General features: G+C 39.5%; 1 protein-coding gene across 3 annotated transcripts in view; it reads right to left on the reverse strand.

Moving 5' to 3' along the window:
• The window catches only part of SEL1L2 (SEL1L2 adaptor subunit of SYVN1 ubiquitin ligase), a 100,263-nt gene that overhangs the window by 25,035 nt on the left and 52,942 nt on the right, over window positions 1-22,286 (reverse strand). For all 3 annotated transcript variants that reach the window (XM_075527840.1, XM_075527839.1, XM_075527838.1), the window contains 3 exons: window positions 21,961-22,038; window positions 658-720; window positions 11-98 (listed from right to left, as the gene is read on the reverse strand). In XM_075527840.1, the coding sequence (XP_075383955.1) occupies window positions 11-98; window positions 658-720; window positions 21,961-22,038 (229 nt within the window). The remainder of the gene's footprint in view (window positions 1-10; window positions 99-657; window positions 721-21,960; window positions 22,039-22,286) is intronic.

The following is a 22,286-nucleotide window of genomic DNA, read 5'->3' on the forward strand; positions in this document are numbered from 1 at the left end:
TAGCACTTACAGTAGTACATGAAACCTAACTGAAACTGTGCGTTGGGCCATCCTTTCTCTGCAGCTTTCTGAAAGTATTTAAGTGCTTCAGCATAATTCTGCAAGATAATTACACTTTATTACTGAAAGGTATGTGCTTAACGGCATGTGACAATTGCTTTCAATCTATTTTCTGAAGAGTAAAGTTAGTGTCTTAAGTATTTTAGGATAATAAAAATGGTAGCTGAAGTATTACATATTATATTTCATCCTTATATAAAATCCTCCTAGGAAGAAATTATCTCATTTTCACTATAAATTATGTCCTTTCATGGACAATAGATTATGTTAGATATTGGGGCAGGCCATTCAAAGGACGGGAGTTAACCTGAGACGAAAGATTTCTCTATTACAACAATTCCCCAGGGGTTAGATGATCTATAAGATCGTTACTTATAACCGATGATCCTAATATATGATTGGGATTGCTATTTTTATGTTAAGTGTATTTTTTCATCTACTTGGCAAACAATTCAAGTGCTTATTTTGTTCTCTATGGTGATAGTTTGAGAAGCCGGGTAATAGAGAGGAATTCCTTTAAATTAATGAATGGCAACAAATGTTACACTTTGAAACGCCAGAAGCACGTTGAGAAAGTAATGAATCATTTTATCTCACCACAGGGACTCCTTTTCCGTAAAAGTAGAGGAGACCCAGCCCATGAAGACCGATCGCATTGCCCTGGAACAATGAAAACACCCAAGTGAAGTCCATGTAGAGTGAAGTCCATGTAGACTCACTTTATATATCTAAAAATCATGGCAACTACGTTAAAAACATCCAATAGGAGACTAATCAAGGCAATTTTTTTCAGACAGGAGACAGGTTATTTTGACCCTCTAGTTTTATATTTCACACATATGACCATAAAAATATAAAAGGATTTCAAAGTCAGATATTCACTTCTACATTAATTAGTACTGCTATGATTCCATGAAAAGCAGTGGACAGAGGCTGTTGTTAGGGGCTGTCAAGTCTGTTTCAACCACATGACCCTACGTACAATTGAGCAAAACACCTCTCGTGCCGCTTCATCCCTATGTTCTTATGTTTGAGTCACGGGTTGCAGCCACTGACCAATCCATCTAGGGACTGGTCTCTTTAGATAGCATATGCGAAGGATGTGAGATGAGCTTCACCATCCTTACTTCTAAGGAACATTCTGGCTGTACTTCTTCCAGAACAGATTTGCTTGTTCTTTTGGCAGTCTAAGGTACTTTCAATATTCTTTGCCAGCACCATAATTCAAATGCATTGATTCTTCTTTAGCTTCCCTTATTCAATGTCCCACTTTGACAAGCATCCGAGGCCACTGAAATGATGAGGGCTTGGGTCAGGTGCACCTTAGTCTTCAAAGTAATATACTTGCTTTTCAGTACTCTAAAGAGGACTGGGTGGTAAATTTAAGCAATGAAATGCATGATTTGATCTCTTGACTGATACTTCAATGAGCATTGATTGTGGATCCAAGGAAGACAAAATCATTGACAGCTCCCATCTTGTCTCCCTGACCTCCTGATGTCCCATTTGGTCTAGTTTTGAGGATTTTTGGTTTCTGTACATTGAACTGTGATCCATACTGAAGGCTGCAATCTTTGTTCTTCATCAGCAAGTGCTGCAAGTCCTCTTTACTTACAGCAAGCACGGCTATGTCAACTGCATAGCTCAAGTTGTTAATAAGTCTTCCTCCAATCCTGATCACATATTCCAGCTTCTCTGATTATTTGCTTAACATATAGATTAAGTATGATGAGAGCATACAATCCTGATGCACTTTTAAAACCATGCAGTATTTCCTTATTCTGTTTGCCCAACTGCCTCTTAATCCAGGTTCAGTTCCCCATGAGTCAAATAGAGTATTCTGAGATGCCCATTCTTCTGAAGGCTACCCATAGCTTGTTATGATCCATACAGTCCACTTCCTGGGCATAGTCAATGAAACACAAGTAAATGTCTTTCTGCTATTCTCTGTTTTCAGCCAAGATCCACTGGCATCAGCAAAGATATGTCTTATTTTATGTCCTTTGATGAATTTGCACTTCATTTCTGGCCGCTCCTTCTTACTGACTGCTTCAGTCATTGTTAAATGACCTTCAGCAATATTTTGCTTGCACGTAATAATACTGTTCAAAAATTCTCACATGAATGGAAGTCATCTTTTTTTTAGAATCAGTACAAATACGGGTCTCTTTCAGTGAGTTGGCCAATTTTTTTTGGTATAGATGAGCGAGTACTTCCAGTGCTTCAACATCTTGTTGACATAATTCAGTCGGTGTTCTATTCATTCATGAAGACTTGTATTTGCTAGTTTCCTTTTAAAAATTGTTTTATTAGGGGCTCATACAAATCTCATCACAATCCATACAGTTATCACAATCCATACAAAAGCCATACAATTACATAATCCAATTGTGTAAAGCACATTTGTACATTCATCGCCCTCATCATTCTCAAAACATTTGCTTTCCACCTAAGCTCCTGGCACCAGCTCTTCATTTTTCCCTTCCCTCCCCACTCCCTCTCCCTCATGAACACTTGATAATTAATAAATTATTATGATTTTGTCATATCTTACACTGTCTGATGTCTCCCTTCACCCACTCTTCTGTTGTCCATCCCCCAGGGAGGAGGTTATATGTAGATCCTTCTAATCAGCTCCCCCTTTCCAACCCACCCTCCCTCCCTTCTTCGGGTATCACCACTCTCACCACTGGTCCTGAAGGGATCATCCGCCCTGGATTCCCTGTGTTTCTAGTTCCTATCTGTGCCATTGTACATCTTCTGTTCTAGCCAGATTTGTAAGGTAAAATTGGGATCATGATAGTGGTGGGTGGAAGCATTTAGGAACTGCAGGAAAGTTGCATGTTTCATCGTTGCTACAGTGCACTCTGACTGGCTCGTCTCCTTCCAGAGACCCTTCTGTAAGTGGATGTCCAGTGGCCTACAAATGGGCCCTGGGTCTCCACTCCGCACTCCGTGCCTCATTCACAATGACATGATTTTTTGTTCTGATGATGCCTGATACCTGATCCCTTTAACACCTCGTGATCACACAGGCTGGTGCGCTTCTTCCATGTGGGCTTTGTTGCTTCTGAGCTAGATGGCCGCTTGCTTACCTTCAAGCCTTTAAGACCCCAGACACTATATCTTTTGATAGCCGGGCTCCATCAGCTTTCTAGTTTCCTTCATTGTAGCTTAGACTTCCTCCTTCAGTACTGTTGGGTCTTGATCATATGCTACCTCTTGAAATGGTTGGATGGAGATTAGTTCTTTTTGGTACTGTGACTCTATCTAGTCTTTCCATCTTCTCTTGGTGCTTCCTGAATCATGAAATATTTTTGTCCACAGACTCCTCCCATCTTGCAACTCGAGGCTTGAAATTTTTCAAGGCTTGAAATTTAGTTTCAGAGCATGTTCTTCCTTTTTGGTTCTCTAATGCTATGTCTTTGCACATTTCGTTATATTTGACTTTGTCTTCTAGAGCTGCCCTTTGAAATTTTCTATTCAGCTCTTTGACTTCATCATTTCTTTAAGATTAGGAGCAACATTCAGAATCCCTTCTGACATCACTTTGATCTTTTGTTTCTTTCCTTTCTTTTTAATGACTGTTTGCTTTCTTCGTGTATGATGCTCTTGATGTCATCAGGTCTCCTGTAATTAGTGTCCAATGTGTCAAATCTGTTTTTGGAATCCAGGTGGGATAGACTCCAACTTGTACTTTGACTATCATAGACTTGTTTTAATATTATTCAGCTTCAACCTGAACTTTTCATATGAGCACATGATGGTCTGTTTTATAGTCAGCCCTTGCCCTCCTTTTATCTGCTAATATTGAATTTCTCATTGTCTCTTTCCAGAGATGTAGTCAATTTGATTTCTATGTAATCCATCAGGAGAATTCCACATGTATTGTTGCCTTTCGTGTTGTCGAAAGAAGAAAAGTGGGTGAAGGGAGGCGTCGGACAGGGCAAGATATGACAAAATAATAATTTCTAAATTATCAAGGGTTCGTGAGGGAGGGGAAAAATGAGGAGCTGATGCCAGGAGCTTAAGTGGAGAGCAAATGTTTTGAGAATGATGAGGACAATGAATGTACAAATGTGCTTTACACAATTGATGTATTTATGGATTGTGATAAGAGTTGTATGAGCCCCTAATTAAATGGTTTAAATATATATAAACAATAAATTTATGATCAAATAATTAAAAAAAGAAAAGAGATGCCATAGGAAACAAAAAAGAAAATAGGTATTTGCTCTGAATAAGCCAGCTTCATTTCTATCACTAGGGCTTCATTTCCATCTACTGTTTCTCCTCCTTTGTTTCCAACTTTGAATTCCAAACACTAGTAAATATTAATGCATCTTGATTACATGTTAGATCAACTTCTAATGAAGATGTTGGTAGAATTCTTTAACTTCTTCATCACTATCTTTAGGGGGTGGGGCATACTTTTGGACAATAATTGCATTGACTAAGTTTCCTTGTATACCCTTAGGTATTTTCCTATCACAAGTAGCTTTTGAAAAAAATTTTTTTTAATGAATGTAATCCCATTCCTCTTGAGTCCGTCATTCTTGGCATAATAAACTATATGACTTCCTGATTCAAAATTGCCTAAACTAGTCTATTTCAGCTCACTAATGTCTAGGATATTGATATTTGTGCATTCCATTTTATTTTTGACACTTCTAATTTTCTTAGATTCATACTTCATACGTTCTATGTTTCAACCATTAATAGATGTTTTCAGCTGTTTCTTATTTTGAGTTTTGCTCCACTAGCAAATAAATGGCTCAAATGCTTTACTCCAAAATTCTTTACTCTATCCACTTCAATATTTGCATTTTGAGTCCCTTCTGACCTGAAGGGTTCATCATCTGGCACGATCTCTGACAATGGTCTGCTGCTGTTCAAGAGGTGCTCCTTACCTGACAATGCTCAGTTCCCATCCACAAGGTTTTCTGTGGGTAATTCCTCTGAAGTGGGTAGCCTATTCCTTCTTTCTAGTCTGTCTTTAGTTTTGAAAATCTGCTGAAACCTGTTCACTTTTGGGGAAGTAAAAGAGTTGAACGAAAAATCTCGAAAGGAAACTTGCATAGAAAAAGCAAAGCACTACAAAATGGCAAAGACCTGGAGTTAAAAATCAAAAGGAAAGAATAAACCCAGTAGAAGTCAACTTGAAAGAACTGAAGGAAAAAATTCAAGCCTTGAGTTGCAGTGTTAAAGGATTTTATGGACAAAAATATGGAATGATGCAGGAGGCATCAAAGGAAGGTGAAAGGAATCCCATGGGGCCAAAAAGAACTCTTTTAAGATAATAGCAGCACATGATCAAGAAGTGAGGTTATTGAAGGAAGAAGTCCAAGCTGAACTTAAGTTGCTGGTAAAAACAAGGCTCCAGGAATTGACATTATACCAATTGGAATGTTTAAAAAAAACTGATGGAAACACTGAAAGCATGCACTCATCTATGCCAAGAATTTTGGAGGCCAGCTACCTGGCAACTGATGGAAAGACTCCTTAATTTTGCCCTCTCCCAAGAAAGGTGATTCAACAGGATGCAGAAATTATTAAACAATAGCATAGTGGAACAAGAGGAAAGTAAAAGGAAATGGGGCAAAGAACTATGAGGCAAAGAACATTTTTAGAGGTCTAAATACTGGCATGCACATATGTAAATATATTTATATATGAGGTTAGGGAAATAGATCTATGTGAATATATTTATAGTTTAGTGTTAAGGTAGCAGATGGACATTGGGCCTCCACTCAAGTACTTCCTCAATGCAAGAACATTTTGTTCTATTAAATGGCATTCCATGATGCACAACTCGACACAATCACTGAAGACAAATGTGTGCATAAGTAAATGTGGTGAAGAAAGCTGATGGTGCCCAACTATCACAAGATATAGTGTCTGGGGTCTTAACGGCTTGAAGGTAATAAGTAGCCATGTAGCTGAGAAGCAACAGATCCCACATGGAAGAACACCAGCCTGTGTGACGACGAGGTGTCAATGGGATCAGATATCAGGCATCACAGAACAAAAAAATCTTATCATTGTAAATAAAGGGGAGTGCAGATTGGAGACCCAAAGCCCATCTGTAGGCAACTGGGCACCCCCTTACAGATGCACCCCCCCTCCAGCTAGACCAAATCCAGCTAGACCAGAAGATGTACACTGGTACAGATAGGAACTAGAAACACAGGGAATACAGGAAGGATGATCCCTTCAGGACCAGTGGTGACAATGGCGATGCCAGAGGGTGAGGTGGAGGATCTCTGTGCAGCCTCCTCCCTGGGGGATGGATGGCGGGAAGGTGGGTGGGGGGAGACGTTGGACAGTGTAAGATATGACAAAATAATAATAGTTTGTAAATTATCAAGGATTCACGAGGGAGGGGGGAGGGAGGAGGGAGGGAAAATGAGAAGCTGATACCAAGGGCTTAATTAGGAATGAAATGTTTTGAGAATGATGAAGGCAATGAATGTACAAATGTGCTTGACACAATGGACGTATGTATGGATTGTGAGAAGAGTTGTCTGATTAAAAAAATAGCTCATACAATTTAAATTTTGCTGAAGATAACTCAAAAACAGTTGTAGAAGTTCATAGACAGGGTACTTCCAGATGTTCAGAAGTGGATGTGGAGTGAGGCACATCATTGCTTATGTCAAATGAATCTGGCTAAAAGCAGATAATACTAATGACATTTTTATGTGTGTGTTCTTGACTATTCAAAGACTGAATTCTATGGATCATAGCAAACTATGCGTAATATTATGAAGAATGTTAAATTCAAGGACACTTAACTGTGCTCATGCAGAACCTGTACATAGACCCAGGGACAGTTGTTTGAACAGAACAAAGATTTAAAGCATAACATGGTTTAAAATAATGAAAAAGTGTGTGTCAGTTTGTATCATTTCACTTACTAAATCTGTGCACTGAACAATTATCTAGGAAGTTGGGCAATATGAGTAAGCATGTGGCAACAGGTTTGGAGGAAACCTCGTTAACAACCTGTCCTATGAGGATTACAAAACTTGCTAGCTGAAAGCAAGGAGAACTTGAATCACACTCTGATGAAGACTAGACTGCTGCTTCCAGTACAGACTACAATTCAATTAAAGGAAAACCAAAGTGCTCACAATTGGACCAATAGACACCATCACGACACATAGACAAAAGACTGCAATTGTCAATTACTTAATTGAACCAATGTCTATGGAAGCAGCTGTAAAGAAATTGGGTCAAGATATCAGAAGATGCATTGGCAAATGATTGCATTAGGCAATATGTTACACACGACCTCCTGAAAAGATTAAGAAGCAAAGGTGTCACTTTGAGGACTAAGATGTGCCTGAATTTCTTCAATTGCCTCATATGCATGTGAAAATTGGACAATAAAATCGGAAGACTGGGAAAAACAGATGCATTTGAGTTATGGTAGTAGCAAAAATTATTAAAGATACCATGGACTTCTAGAAGAACAAACAATCTGTCTTGGAGAAAGTACAACTGCTATGCTCCTTACAAGCAAGATAGCAAAATTATGTATTCTGTACTTTGGATATGTTATTAGGAGAGAACAGTTCCTATGAAATAGACTTTTAACAAGATGAATTGGCTCAGAGGCTACAATAGGCTCAAACACAGCATTGATTTTGAGGATGGCACATGATGACAGTGTTTTTGTTGTAAATGGGGTCATGATAAGTTAGAACCCATTTGAGGGCCACCAACATCAATAACATATCAACCTACCACATATTGTAAGAATTCTTAAGAATACTCTATGTTTCAAACAAGTGGTACAAGTCTGCTCTCTTCTTCCGTATCCTCCACTGAACACATCAAATTGTGCTCTCGGAGTTTTGAGAGCTTTGCTCTGGCATGGTACGATCCAATATAATGAACTGCATAAAGTTGACAGCATCATGGATATGGTGAATCTGTCCTCCTCTGGTTATCTGGCTATTGAGAAAAGTGGAAGGAAAGAGAAGAGAGGAGAGAGCAGAGAAGGGAAGGAAAAGCCAACCAGATGAGGGAAGGAAAAGTGGAAGGAGAAAGGTTAGAAATGAAGAGAAATTACAGTTGATTTAATTATTTACTGTAGTTATATAAAGTCACCAAACACAGGATTTTCAAACAGTTCCATTTTTCCTATGGGAATTACAGGGTAAGCTTCCTGTACACCTCTAGTCAAAACATTTTCAGGAATTTATTACTATGTAAACTTTTTATGTGTGTCATTCTTTAAAGACGCCTTACTTAATATGTGCTACTGATTCATTAATATTGGATAAGTGGCCAATAGCACTAGAGCTCATGCCTCAACAAAGCTCCTCTAGCACAAGAGTTTTTGTATAAGGCACATCACTCCCTTTTTGCTCGTAGAGACATGAAACAGGACTACAGCACTATGCTTGTGGGCAGTTTAAAGAGTGAACTCAACCACAGGGAATTTAAAAAGTGTGACATTAAAGAGATGGCAAAGAGGACATTTATTTATAGTAGAAGAAATGAAAGAAGAGGCAGAACATCAACTTGCTCAGTCGCAGTAAGTGTGTTACGGAAGAGGTCAGTTCTGCTCTAGCCTGTAGCGCGGTGGTTCTCAAACTTCCGAATGCCGTGACCCTTTGAAACAGTTATGCATGTGTGGTGAACCCCCAATCATAAAATTATTTTCAGTGCTACTTCATAACTGTAATTTTTCTACTGTTATGAATTGGGGTCGCGACTCACAGGTTGAGAACCGCTGCTGTTGAGCCATTAAGAGATGGAAGCAACTTAATGGCATAAAACAATTTTTTTAAGCACTGGTGAAAGAAGATTATGAATGTGCAAGGTGTGGCAGGCAGAAACCCTTTCCTTCAGTAGTAACCCCAAGTGAGAAATGTAACAAATTGACAAAATAATGATAAAATAATATGTGGCCATTAATGCCATTGCAAATAATGATGTGGAATAAATTTCAGATTTCATTTGATAGAGAAGGTGAATGAGTAAGCCTGCTGTTAATTAAATACTAGAAATATAATGTAGCATTTAGTTTTTTAAAAATCCAAAATGTAACAGGCTCTTCCCTTTCAGTAAAAAAATTTTTAAGCTCCATCAGTAGGAATCTTCTAACTCAAGAAGGCAGTTAGGAACAAGGTCAGACATGAAGCTTACTGCTTCAGAGGTCTCGGTGGGTAGCGGTTTGGTAAGTCCTGGCAGGAAGAATTCCCCAATTTAGATAAACAAGGGGGCATGAGGCTTTACAGGATGGTAGTCTAATGGCTCCTAGAGAAATATATTTACAGATAATTTCCTACGATCAATGGTTCATTGCAAAACCTACCTTTTCTGTCAGGTTATTTAGAGTATCAATTGTATCCTGGGGTCATTGCTTTTTGTCATATAGTTTAAGGTATAGAAATTGCTTGAGTTTCCCTGGATCTTTGAAGCAATTTGGAGGTAGCACAACCCACTGTTTACTTATGTCTAGTGCTTGCAGAGACAATTTAGGGGTTCTTGAATTAACCTGTGTCTGTCTTTGGGTGGCAGCAGGACCTTGATCGCCAGTAACAATTTGTGAAGAAAAGCAGCCAAGGTTTGTAATATGAATAGCCTAGTCCATGGCTGGTTACAAAGCTCTGAATTACTTGGGTGCTGGGTTAATTTTATACCCAATTTCCTGGCTTTATTCTTTGGCAATTATTGGAGATCTTTTTTGGTTACATTGCCACCTATTTTTCAGTCTGCTCTCTTGTCATCCTATTCTAATGGTGCTCCAGATAACCATTTTACTGAGTAGTGGTTTCATATAAATTACATGGGAAAAGGGCCAAGTACTAGCCTGCTTAGTAATTTACACCACAATAGTAGCAGCTAGGAGGTGCTAGTCATTTATAAATAGGCTACTTACACAGCGTGTGGGCTTTTAAAATACTGAGAACGGTTGAAATGTTCCAATGTTCCCTATTTGAGTGAGTGTGTGTGTGTGTGTGTATATATATATATATATATATATATATTTACTGCCGGTGTTACAGTATGAAATTATAAGTCAACACAATGCTTCCTACTGTGCAGGGATAGAGAGTTTATCAAAGCCATCCACCAACATTAGGCAGATGGGTGTTGCTATGAGCATGCTTTATAATACTTTTTCTTAAAGGGGTTTAGAATAATGTACTAAGTTTATCTGACAGATACCCGCCCTACTGAGTCCAGAAAGCAAGGAGAAGTCTTCAAGTTTGGGAGCTACATAACACTATTTCTATACTCTCTCACTAATCAAAATGCATTTTGCCTTCTACATACATTAAAATTCACTAAAGCTAACTAAGCCCAGAATGTAAAAGACAAGAGCTGACTTTACATAGCCCATACTCTGTCAGGCAGTTTTTTCATCCGTTTTAAAAATGAGGCTGATAGGTGAGACTACTCCCCAACCTGTTCACCCTGTGTAATGCTGTACATTTCACAGCTTGACCCATGAACCAACCTACACTTGGCAGATAATAGATGTTGTCACGAGATGATGAAACATGTACATACCTCATATATAGGCTCTAAGTAACCTGTTTTGTTTTCATTTCAGATGATCTGTGTCTTTTGAGTCATATTCCTTAGTAAACTATCCCTTTCATGGTTATTGTGGGAGGGGAGGTTATTGTGGGGGGAGGACAATGAACTATTGCTTTCTGAGGCCTGCGAACAAGCTACCAAGTGTTCACACCCTACCAATAATGGTCTCTATCAGTTGAGCCAGGGAACAGGCCAACTGGCTCCGTGACATCCAAAGTTAAGTTGCCATTCTAAATCTAGGATCAGCCCATCTTGCCACATGTATACCCCCAATCCCTCCTCTTCCTATGAGGTGGATACCCCTAGATCACCCCCTCCCATTACTGTATTACCTATAGCACAATCCCTTCCTGTTATGTATGTCTTCACCTGTAATCAGGGGGCTTGCATGTCCCCAGAGAATATAAAAGCCTGGGCTAGCATTAAATATCTCTCTCTCCCTCCACGTGGACCACCAAGCGGGGCTGAGGTGAGCATGCTACCATGAATCGTGTCTGACTCCATTTATTTCAATACTTTTCTATCTCTCATGCTCTCTATAGCTTTACTATGATCTTTACTTACTGTTGCTGTTCAATTGTGCCTACCAGACCCGTAATGATATATTAGGAGCTGGCTTCCCCTGACAGGTTATAACCCGATCTGGCTTGTCAAATATGCACAGAAAGGGCAGTCACCACCTACAGGTGACCCCCGAGCAAAAGTACCGTGGTCAAGTAAATAGAAGTCCCTGGAAAGATGACACTAGAAAAACTCAGACAACATGTGAAAGTGAGAGATCCTGCAAGTCATTTTCTGGTCAAGAATCATAACCCTGCCCTCAAGCTTATTCATGACCATTCCTTGGGAATGGGTTACATATTTATTACTGATACAAACACACAGCACTGCAAGTCCTTCTTTTTGGGGGGAGTTTGCCTTGATATCTCCAGTCCAGGCTTATTCCTTGTTTGATCAACCAAAGGAAAGGTTTCCACTTTCACTTGCAGCCAGTCTCATTTCTCAGCCTCAGTGAGCAAGACCTGGCTTGGTAACATATGTTCACACATATCGATCTGATAATAGTGTGAGGTAAGTCTTATTACTGTTGTCGTTAGGTGCTCTTGAGCGTGTTCTGCCTCAGGGAGCCCCTGCTCACAACAGAAAGAATGGTGCTCAGTCTGGCACCATCCTCGCCAAAGCTGCTGTGTAGGAGCCCATTATTGCAGTCACTCTGATCCATCTCATTGAGTGTCTTCCTCTTTTTGCTGAATTTCTACTTTACTAAACATAATGTCCTCCTCCAGGGACTAGTGTATTCTCAGACCAGGTCCAAAGTATGTGAAATGTTCTCTAAACAGAATTCTGGCTGTACTTCATGTCAGATTTGTTTGTCCCTCTGACAATTCATGCTATAGTCAATATTCTTTGCCAAACCGTAATTTAAACGTTTCAATTTTTTGTTGGTCTTCTCTCTTAATTATCCAGTGTGGTCGTCACCTAATCTGGTGTCAGTTTAAGGATTAAGAGTATAGGGATGGAGTCTAGGTTGCCAATCTAGAGATAGCCAATGAGACTTTTTTGTGGGCATGGCATTCTCCTGAGAATTCTGGGAAATCTGGGACTTCCTCCTTGGAGGTGGGAGACACTTCTCTCTCTGCTCACACCCTTGGAGGCGTAGCAGCTGAGAAGACACATGGACCCACCCTGATGCAGAGACCCCTGGCAGCGCTGAGATGTTTCCAATGACACTGGATCCAAAGACTTTCTACCCACTAACCTGTGATCTTCCACATTCAACATCATTGCATGTGTTTCATAAGGCTGAAGAGGACTTTATAGATTGCTATTGGTCATATGGGCTAATATTGGACTTATGGATGATCTGGACTGGGCTGGGATGTTTTCTCAATGTTCAATTGCTTTTGCATATAAATATCTTTCTTATACACATATGTGTGTCCATGGATTTGTTTCTCTAGTCTACCCAGACTAACAAATCCAGCATCAGGCAGGAGTTGGCCCTTGACCACAAGGTACAGCTGTTAAAGCTGCAGGGGTTACTGGGCCATGTGTGCATGGGAGATGCCACGAAGTGGAACAAGAAAGCAATAATAACACAGTAAACAAAAACAAAACAAACACACACACAAATACCAAGACCAATCAAATAATCACAACTGCCCTCCCACCCAGGCACAACACACAAACACTCAGACTGGAACCAACAACTATATTCTCTTTCTCAGTCATAGTACATGTCCACCCAGGATGCACACAGGAGTGCAATCTTAGATGCTCAAGGATGGAAGTTGGTGACTTCTCTGGTCAACAGAGGCTTATGGGAAGTTAGGGATGATTCTACACCTATTTTCCTATGTCTGTTTCCTTGTGGTTTACAAAAGAACAGGGAAAAACAAATCCAAATCCAAAATCAGAGCTGACAACTTCTCAAGTATCCTTCCTTAGTCTGACTTTGACTGCCAGGATATATGGTCCCCAGGGATAGTTCTGCCTCTCTGATTCTGGTAACTATTTACCAAGACAAAAACACGAAGGAAATGCAAACAACAAACAATAAAAAACCAACCTAAAAACAAAACCCACATCCCAGTCTGTCCTTTTTAGCCCAGGCGACTGCCTAGAATTGGAATGTTCACTGAAGCTGAGTGCTGGACGAGGGCTCAGTGGTAATCACAGCTTTCACTACAACCTACTTCAGCGCACATTTGTGGGCCTGTGTCCCCTGCAGGTCCCAGGGTGTTGTGGGGGACCTAGTATGATACATCCTCCACTTAGTTAGCCTACCGTTACATGAGGCTTCCCTGGCAGGTCCACCTCTCTCTCAGAGTTTATTTGCCACCCCAGAAATGTGGAGGGAGGCATGCAACCACCCTATGGGTGGACTAGATTAGACCCCAGGTCTTCCTCTTTATGCCTGATTTTATGTGGAACAAGGGGTATCCCATTTCTGTGCTCTAGAGATTGGTCTACACTGTGGATGGGATTACTCAGTTTATGGTTGGTCAGCCTAGAACTTGCAGTTCCTCTTGAACTCTTGGTGTGGGTTCTACCATTTAGTTCTTCTGTTGGTGTTCAGCTCACCTTTTCATTTCTCAGAGATTCAGGGCTCCCGGGATCTATTTTTGTCACATTTCTGTCGAAGAGGGTCGTTGTAACTCATCTGATTTAAGGCACGCTCTTTACGAGAAGAACTGATGCTGTGTACTTATTCATACAGGCCAGTTCTTGAACTACTTGCTTAGCAAACAGATTAAATACATGTGATAGGATACAATTGGGAAATACAAGGGGGTACACCCCCAAAACTGTAAAAAATCTCCTCCCAGCTTCCATAGGACACATCTTTTCCCTCTAGACGAGCATCAAGGACCTCACTCTGAGTTAGTGCACCCAGTGGCATTAACTGGGAAGGTTCTCTCTGGTCACAGTGAATTTTTCCATCAAGGCAGTTTTGCTTGAACTTCATTTTTTGTGATGGACAATTTAAGAGAACAGTGTGTAGTTGTGAATTTTTGTTTCCTACTCAGGAAAAATACCACAGCAACTGTTGTGATGTTGAACACAGCTTGGACATCGCTATGGGAAAAAGTCAAGTGTACGAGTGGTTTCAAAAAAGGTGAAATGTCAACTCATGCCACACCTCATTCTGGATGTCCATCAACTTCCCAAATGAATAAAAATGTCTGACAAAATTTTGCATTTGTGCTTGAAAACTGACAAAGGACCATTGAATAGATGGTGAAGTTTTCTGGACTATCTTGGATCTCAGTTCAGTGAAATTTGTGCCTCAGTTTCTGACTGACGAGGGAAAAGAGCATTGGGTGGGAACATGCTGTGCTTTGAAAGAATAATTCTGAAGTGACCCAGACTTTTTTTTCCTAGGTCATTTTGGCGACGAGACAAGGTGCTATTCTTACGACCCCAGAAGTAAATGTCAATCAAGCTAGTGGAAGATGCCCTCATCACATCACCCAAAAAAAGCTCGTCAAGTGAAATCAAAGCTCAAGAAGATGCTCGTTTATTTTTTTGACGTGAGGGGGATAGTGCATTTGGAGTTAATTTTTCAGGTCAGATTGTTAATCAATCTTTCTATGTAGAGGTTCTGAAAAGATAGTTTAACAGTATACAACAAAAAAGCCCTGATTTGTGGCAGACAAGGGACTGGTTTTGCCACATGACAATGTACCTGCTCACACAGCCATCTCAGTGCACCAGTTTTAGACAAAGACTGAATGTCTCTTTTGCCCCCACACACCTGACTCACCTGACTTTGCTTCATGCAACTTCTTTTTGTTTCTGAGAATGAAGAGGGGTGTGAAAGGATAGCAATTGGGTGATTCAGAAGAGGTGAAGAACACAATGAGGGAGCTGCAGTCAGCCATCCAAACAGATGAGTTTGAAAAATGTTTCCAAGGATAGAATCACGGATTTGACAAATGTATTAAGTATAATGGAGAGTACTTTGATTGTGGTGAGGTTATTTTGTTAAAACAATTTAAATACATAATTTTGGGAAAATTTGTGTTTTGGGGGGTATCCTCTCATATACCTTTTCTAATTTTAAACCCATTGTTATCTTATTCCAGAATAATTAAGTATCCTCATGAGGAATCTGTACATAGGCTAAGAGATAATCCTTCAATTATTCTGGAATTCCCATTCTTTGCAATTCTACTCATAATTTGATATGACCCTCACAGGCAAATCTCTTTATCTAGTCAATAAAGTACAGGTAATTGTTTTTCTGATATTCTCTGATTTTAACCTAGATCTACCCAATATCTGAGGCAATATCCCTTGGCATATGTCCCCTTCTGAATCTGGATTGAATTTCTGGTGTTACCCTTTTCATATGCTGTTGTAATTATTTTTTAAATTATCTTCAGCAATTTTACTTGTTCATTCTATTAATGATATGGTTAAAAATTTTCATATTCTGTTGGATGACCTCTGTTTAGAATGGGCACAAGGATGGATCTCTTCCAATTGGTTGGTCAGGTAGCTGTCTTCCACATTTCTTGACATAGATAAGTCTTTCACCATTGCATCTGTTTGTTGAAACATCTCATTTGGTATTTCACTAATTTCAGAAATCTTGATTTTATGCAAAAAGGGCATAGGGAAAAAAGCTACTGCACACAAACATTCCTCGGGTGAGGACCAGGTAGTATGGTAGGGGCCAGACCAAATCCAGGGATACATATGGTAGCCAACTAAAAAGGTGGGGTGAGGAGGAAAAAAATAAAAAATAAATGGGTAGCGGGGCCACAGGGCACTAACCCACCCAAGGGGAGGGTAGTGTTTATATATCCACAGGGAAAGAGGAAAACCTTCAACATGGTGCTCCAATAAGTAAATGCAACATGCCGGCATGGAGTAGGGAACCAGTGGAGAGGTCTTGAGAGGCCAGCTCCAATCCCAACTATGTGGACAGCTGGCCCTCCCCCCAGAAGAATTTATTTCAGGGGACAGAACTGAGACTGCAACTCAGGGAGAGTGTCTATTCAGAGCACACGGGAGTGGATGAAGTAGGAGGAAGAAAGAGTGGAGCACATCCTGGCCCACCAAGCCTTGAGGACGAGATTCCTGCTCAGGGCAGCCAGTCCACAGAGAGGACCATGTGGCTGACCCCACTATGAGACAAGACATCCCTCACTGACGCAATGCCCTACAAGGGACAATACTGGAGACATAATGTGGGAATTGTGCCCGATCTGATCCCACCACACCGAGGCAAAACTCTGATGGTATGCAACAGAACAGCAAGGGGAACAGAGCAACAAAGTCCCAGGGAATACCAAAAATAGACTTTGTGGCTAGGCTTGGCACCCCATCAGATTTGACCAGAAAACACTCCTAAAGGCCAACAAACAGTCCTGGAACTAAATTCAAGCTTTTTTTGGTTGTTATTGTGTTGTGTTTTTTTGTCATTGGCTTTTTGTTGTTTTGTTTTCTTTTGTTGCTTGGTTTTGCTCTGTCTTGTTTTAGTTATGTTATTATCTCCTCAGGTCTGTCTAAATAAGATAGGCTGGATGAACAATCTTGAGGAGTAAACAACAGGACCGACAGTTCTGGGGGACATGGGAGAGAGGGAGGTAGGGGGGAAAGGAGGTGGTGTTAACAAATCCAGGGAAAATGGAACAACAAGTGATCCAAATTGGTGGTAAGGAGGGTGTACGAATCTTGGTAGGGCATGGTCAAGGGTAATGTAACCAAGAGGAATTACTTAAACCTAAATGAAGGCTGAGCATGAAAGTGGGACAAGAGGTAAGTCAAAGGAAATAGAGGAAAGAGCTAGGAGACAAAGGGCATTTATAGAGGTCTAATTAAAGGTATGTACATATGTAAATATATTTATATATGTGGATGGGGAAATAGAATTATGTGCATATATTTATAGGTTTAGTATTAAGGTAGCTGATGGACATTGGGCCTCCACTCAAGTACTCCCTCAATGCAACAATACTTTGTTCTATTACATTGGCATTCCATGATGCTCACCTTTCCGACACAACCACCGAAGACAGAGCGGGTGCGTAAGCAAATGTGGTGAAGAAAGCTGATGGAGTCCGACTATCAAAAGATATAGCGCATGAGGTCTTAAAGGCTTGAAGGTAAACAAGCGGCCATCTAGCTCAGAAGCAACAAAGTCCACATGGAAGAAGCACACCAGCCTGTGTGATCACGAGGTGTCACACATCAGATATCAGGGATCAGGCATCAAAGAACAAAAAAATCATATTGTGAATGAGGGGGAGTGCGGAGTGGGGACCCAGGCCAAGGCCCATCTGTAGGCAACTGGACATCCCCTTACAGAAGGGCCATGGGGAGGAGACAAGCCAGTCAGGGTTCAGTGTAGAAGTGATGAGACATACAACTTTCCTCTAGTTCCTAAATGCTTCCTCCCCCCACCCCACTATCATGATCCCAAATCTACCTTACAAATTTGGCTAGATCAGAAGATGTACACTGGTACAGATAGGGACTGGAAACACAGGGAATCCAGGACAGATGATCCCTTCAGGGCCATTGGTGAAAGGGGTGATATTGGGAGGGTCGAAGAAAGGTGGGGTAGAAAGAGGGAACCGATTGCAGGGATCTACATATAACCTGTTCCCTGGGGGACAGACAACAGAAGTGGGTGAAGGGAGACGTTGGACAGTGTAAAAAATATGACAAAATAATAATTTATAAATTATCAAGGGTTCTTGAGGAGGGAGGGGGAGTAGGGAGGAGGAGGAAAATGAGGAGTTGATGCCAGGGGCTTACGTGGAAAGCAAATATTTTGAGAATAATGAGGGTAACAAATGTACAAATGTGCTTTACACAATTGATGTATGTATGGATTGTGATAAGAGTTGTATGAGCCCCCAATAAAATGATTTTAAAAAAAGAAACCTTGATTTTAGGTAATACCTTCAGTACAGTTTGAATTTGTTTCTTTAAGCCATGCCATCAAAAAAAAAAAAAAAAGAGCCGAGAGCAAATGCTTTGAGAGTGATTATGGTAAAGAATGTACTGATGTGCTTTATACAATTGATGTATGTATATGTGTGGATTGTGATAAGAGTTGTATGAGCCCCTAATAAAATGTAAAAAAAGAAAAGAAAAAAAAAAGAAAATGGTTAGGGCAAAGAATGTACAGATGTTCTTAATAAAATTGATGTATGTATATGTATGGATTGTGATAAGAGTTGTATGAGCCCCTAATAAAATGTTAAAAAAATAAATAAAATGTTAAAAAAAGAGCCATGACATCAGCTATAAATAATATGTTACCTCCTAAAATTTTTTAAATCAACTGATGATATTGAACTTCTTTATTGTCTCTTTTCACAGATGGAGCTGGTTTAATTCTTGTGTCTTACATCCAGTAAAGTTCATGTGAATCCAAAAAAAAATCCAAGCCTGCTGTCATCAACTCAATTTAGATTGTTTGGGGGTCCTATAGGACAGAATCTAATTAAATCTTCTTTTTATTACTTTCTGAGATATTAAGTAGTTGCCATTTATATTTTTGGAACCAGAAAAGTATTTGCAATGAATACATCATTGGTCCTGGCAAAACATTATCATACGATCTTCAGCAGTTCTTTAAAACCCTAAGGTCATATTTTCCAGCCACCAACCCTTTTTTGCATTCCAATCTTTCCTTGAGTTGTTTTGCATGCCAATCAATTCCCAATGCTTTTAATTGTATGTTTGATCAATTTCAGACATTAGAGGTTGATAAAAATCTTTAATTTGTTTTCCTTTGGCATTTCTGACTGGTGCATACATTTGAATAAAAGTCAGATTAATTAACTGGCATCTCTTTTCCTGAATTAGCCAATGTATTTTTGTTTTAGTTTTAGAATTTTATTGGCATATAATTCATATACCATACAATTGAATAGTTAAATCATGTTAAGAAGAGTTATACAACCATCACCACAATCAATTTTAGAACATTTTCTTCCTTCTTGTATTCATTATTATTAGCTCCCTATTTCTTCCCAACCTCCCCTACCATATTCCCAGGAAACCATTAACCCAGTTACTGTCTCTACAGATTTAGCCATCTATTCTGATTTCATATACAAAAGAAAAAGATACAAAAGAACAACAATGACGAGGTAAAACAGAGAAAAACCTCATTTTAAAAGAAAGGATAAATATTAAAAATGAGAATAAATTTGAAATGGGTCAAAAGGAAATCAAATGATAAGGTTTAAAAGTTTAACCTAATTGCATCTGCAATAATCCACTTTCCAATGGTCTCTTTCCAATAACAAGGCTATTCACATTCCTGGTCTATGGTTAGATGGGATTCACCAGAGGCTTAATCCACATGTATTCCTCCCTTTATTATTATTATTTAAAAAATGGAAACAACTTTAAAATGTGCCAAAATGGGCATCAAATGATAAGATACTATATTTCATCTTAAGTACATCTGCCACAATCAACTTTATGATGCTCTCTGATGGATAAGAAGGCTATTCACAACCCTTGACTGTGATCAGAGGGAATTCACCAAAGACTTAATCCATGTGTGAAGGCTAAAAATAGATTTTGGGTTTCTCCTATCATTCACAGCCTCTGGAAACCAGGGATTCACAATGTAAGCTCTGATGTCATTTCCTCCTTTGAATTTGAGTTTTATTATATACAATCCTTGGATCACACAGGCCCGTGTGCTTCTTTCATTGATGCCTCACTTAGATGGTTGCTTGTTTGAAGACAAGACTTTAAGGTCCTAAATGCTATGCTTCCCAATAGCTGGGCATCATCTAAGTTTGTTTTTCACATTTTGCTAAAGCATTAACTGGTATTTCTTGTAGGTGTATGGATAGAAGGAAAATGCTAAAAGACCACAGAAAATTGAGTTAAAGGCTGCAGTCTTTTTCTCATGAGCTTCTTGAAGCCTTGTCATATTACCCTAAGTCAACATTGGAATTTCCTTTTTGGTGATGAGTGAAATGCCATTCCTCCCTTGTTTGTCATTCCTGGCCCAGTGGACCATATGTTTGTCTAGCTCAGAATGGCTGATATAAGTCTATTTCAGCTCTGTAATGCCCACAATAGCAATTTTTAGGAGTGTTATTGCATTTTTAGTGACTTTCAATTTTCTTATATTCATACTTCATATAGTTCACAACTTACATTAATGGAGATTTGCAGCTTTTCTTTTATCTCTCTAACTTTATGTTGTGCCCATCAGCAAAGGAAAGTCCAGGAAGCTTAATCCATGCAAATAACTGAGAATGACTCTACTTTGAGGAGGGCCTATTTTGAGTGCCTTCCAAACCAGGGGGTCATCTCTGGCACCATCTCCAAACAATGTTCTGCTGCTATTCATCAGGTTTCTGTTGACTAATTTTTTCAGAATTTTATTTCCATGCTCTCCTTCCTAGTCTGTTTTAGTCTGGAGGGAACACTGAAATCTGACCATCATGAGTGACAGATACCTGAGATACTGGTATTTGAAATACAGGTGGCATAGTTTCTGGTATCACAGCAACACACACTCCACAACAGTACAACAAACAGGCAAATGGTGGACTGTTATTTTATATATGGGGAAATGGATAAGTAAACTTCTAGAGAGCACAATTTTGTTTGCCAACTATGAAGACACCTTGAATTGATTAATTAGTACAGGTCGGAGACTACGGACCTTAAGTATGATTTAGAAATGACTAAGAAGAAAGAAAAAAAATCAAAACTACACCTATAAATTACATCATGAAAAATGCAGAAAAAACAGCAGTTTTCAATGACTTAATTATATTTTTATCAGAATTCAAAACTCATGGAAGCAGCAGTCAAGAGATGAAATGATATATTGCACTGTGAAAATCTGCAAAAGATTCATTCAATGTTTTAGGAAGCAAAAATGTTGCTTTAATTACTGAGGTGAGCCTGACTCAAACTTTACTTTTCAAAATCACCTCACATCCATGAAAAGTTCCATGTTGCCAAAGGAAACAAGAAAATGGATATTTTAAATTGTGGTGTTACAAAAATTTGAATATACTGAAGATGTTAACAGAACTAATAAATTAGTCTTAGAAGAAATGTAATTCTAATGTTTCTTAGTAGGCAGGATGATGTAACCTCAACTCAAATTAGGCGTATGAGGAAAGACTAATTAGTGTAAAACTATGTCATCTTTGATAAAGTAGAGGGCCAATAAAAATTAGGGACACCCTCAGTGAGATGGACATAATAGCTGCAACAGTGGACTCCAATCTACCAATGATCGTGAAGGGAACATTCTACTTCTGTTCTACATACGATCTCTGTAAGTTGGAGCTGGCTTCATGACAGCTACCCTTCACAACTGCCTATGGTCCCACAAATAGTGCGTTGAAGGGCTGGCATTCAAACCAGGGACTGTTTCCAGAGCCATGCTTTCAGCCCCTTTCTCTTACTACCTCTCTAACGTCCCACCTGGACTAGGGAAGTTCTGGACTTTGGGTCAAATTGCATCTTTTCCGGGTGTCTTTGCACTAGGCCTGCATTAATTACAGTTTTCTGTGGATTTCCTCTTTCTCTGTTGTCTATTCTTATGTTGTGTTTCTTCGACAAAGTGGCCTTATCCACTGCACTTGTGAGAGAGAGATGAAGCCTAGTTTCTCACTGGCTCTGCTCGGGAAGCATGTCACTGCCTCTTTTCACGCCCGCCGTCAAGAACTTGTTTCTTCTTCAACACCAGACTCTACTTCTCTGGAAGGCAAAATTCCTCTCACACCCAGTTGGATGTTCGGCTTTGGAATTAACTCTGTGGTGTTAATCTTTATCCAATCAAAGTCAAGGCTCTGTATCTGGTTACTGAATGGGCTGGGTACATACCTTATGGGCTGCCATGGAAAAGTATTTGAAGGCTGTCGCATTATTTTGGGGTGCTGCAGCATTCCCCTCTAAATACATCTACAGGGGGAAAAAGAGAGTTTAAAAAACGAAGGTATTTAAAGGTGATAATACATTTTAAACTATATATTATTGAGCTGAACATTTTAAAATAATTGTTTTATGGCATACAAATTTTACCTCAATTAAAAAACGTAAAACCTTTAAAAAGCAAACAAACAAAATAACCCCCCAGCCAACTCCACTCACGGTTGTCATCGTACAATTGTAAAGCAGTGAACCATATATATGTTTTCTCAGATATTTTT

Source organism: Tenrec ecaudatus, chromosome 12, assembly GCF_050624435.1.
Source record: "Tenrec ecaudatus isolate mTenEca1 chromosome 12, mTenEca1.hap1, whole genome shotgun sequence".
NCBI lineage: Eukaryota > Metazoa > Chordata > Mammalia > Afrosoricida > Tenrecidae > Tenrec > Tenrec ecaudatus.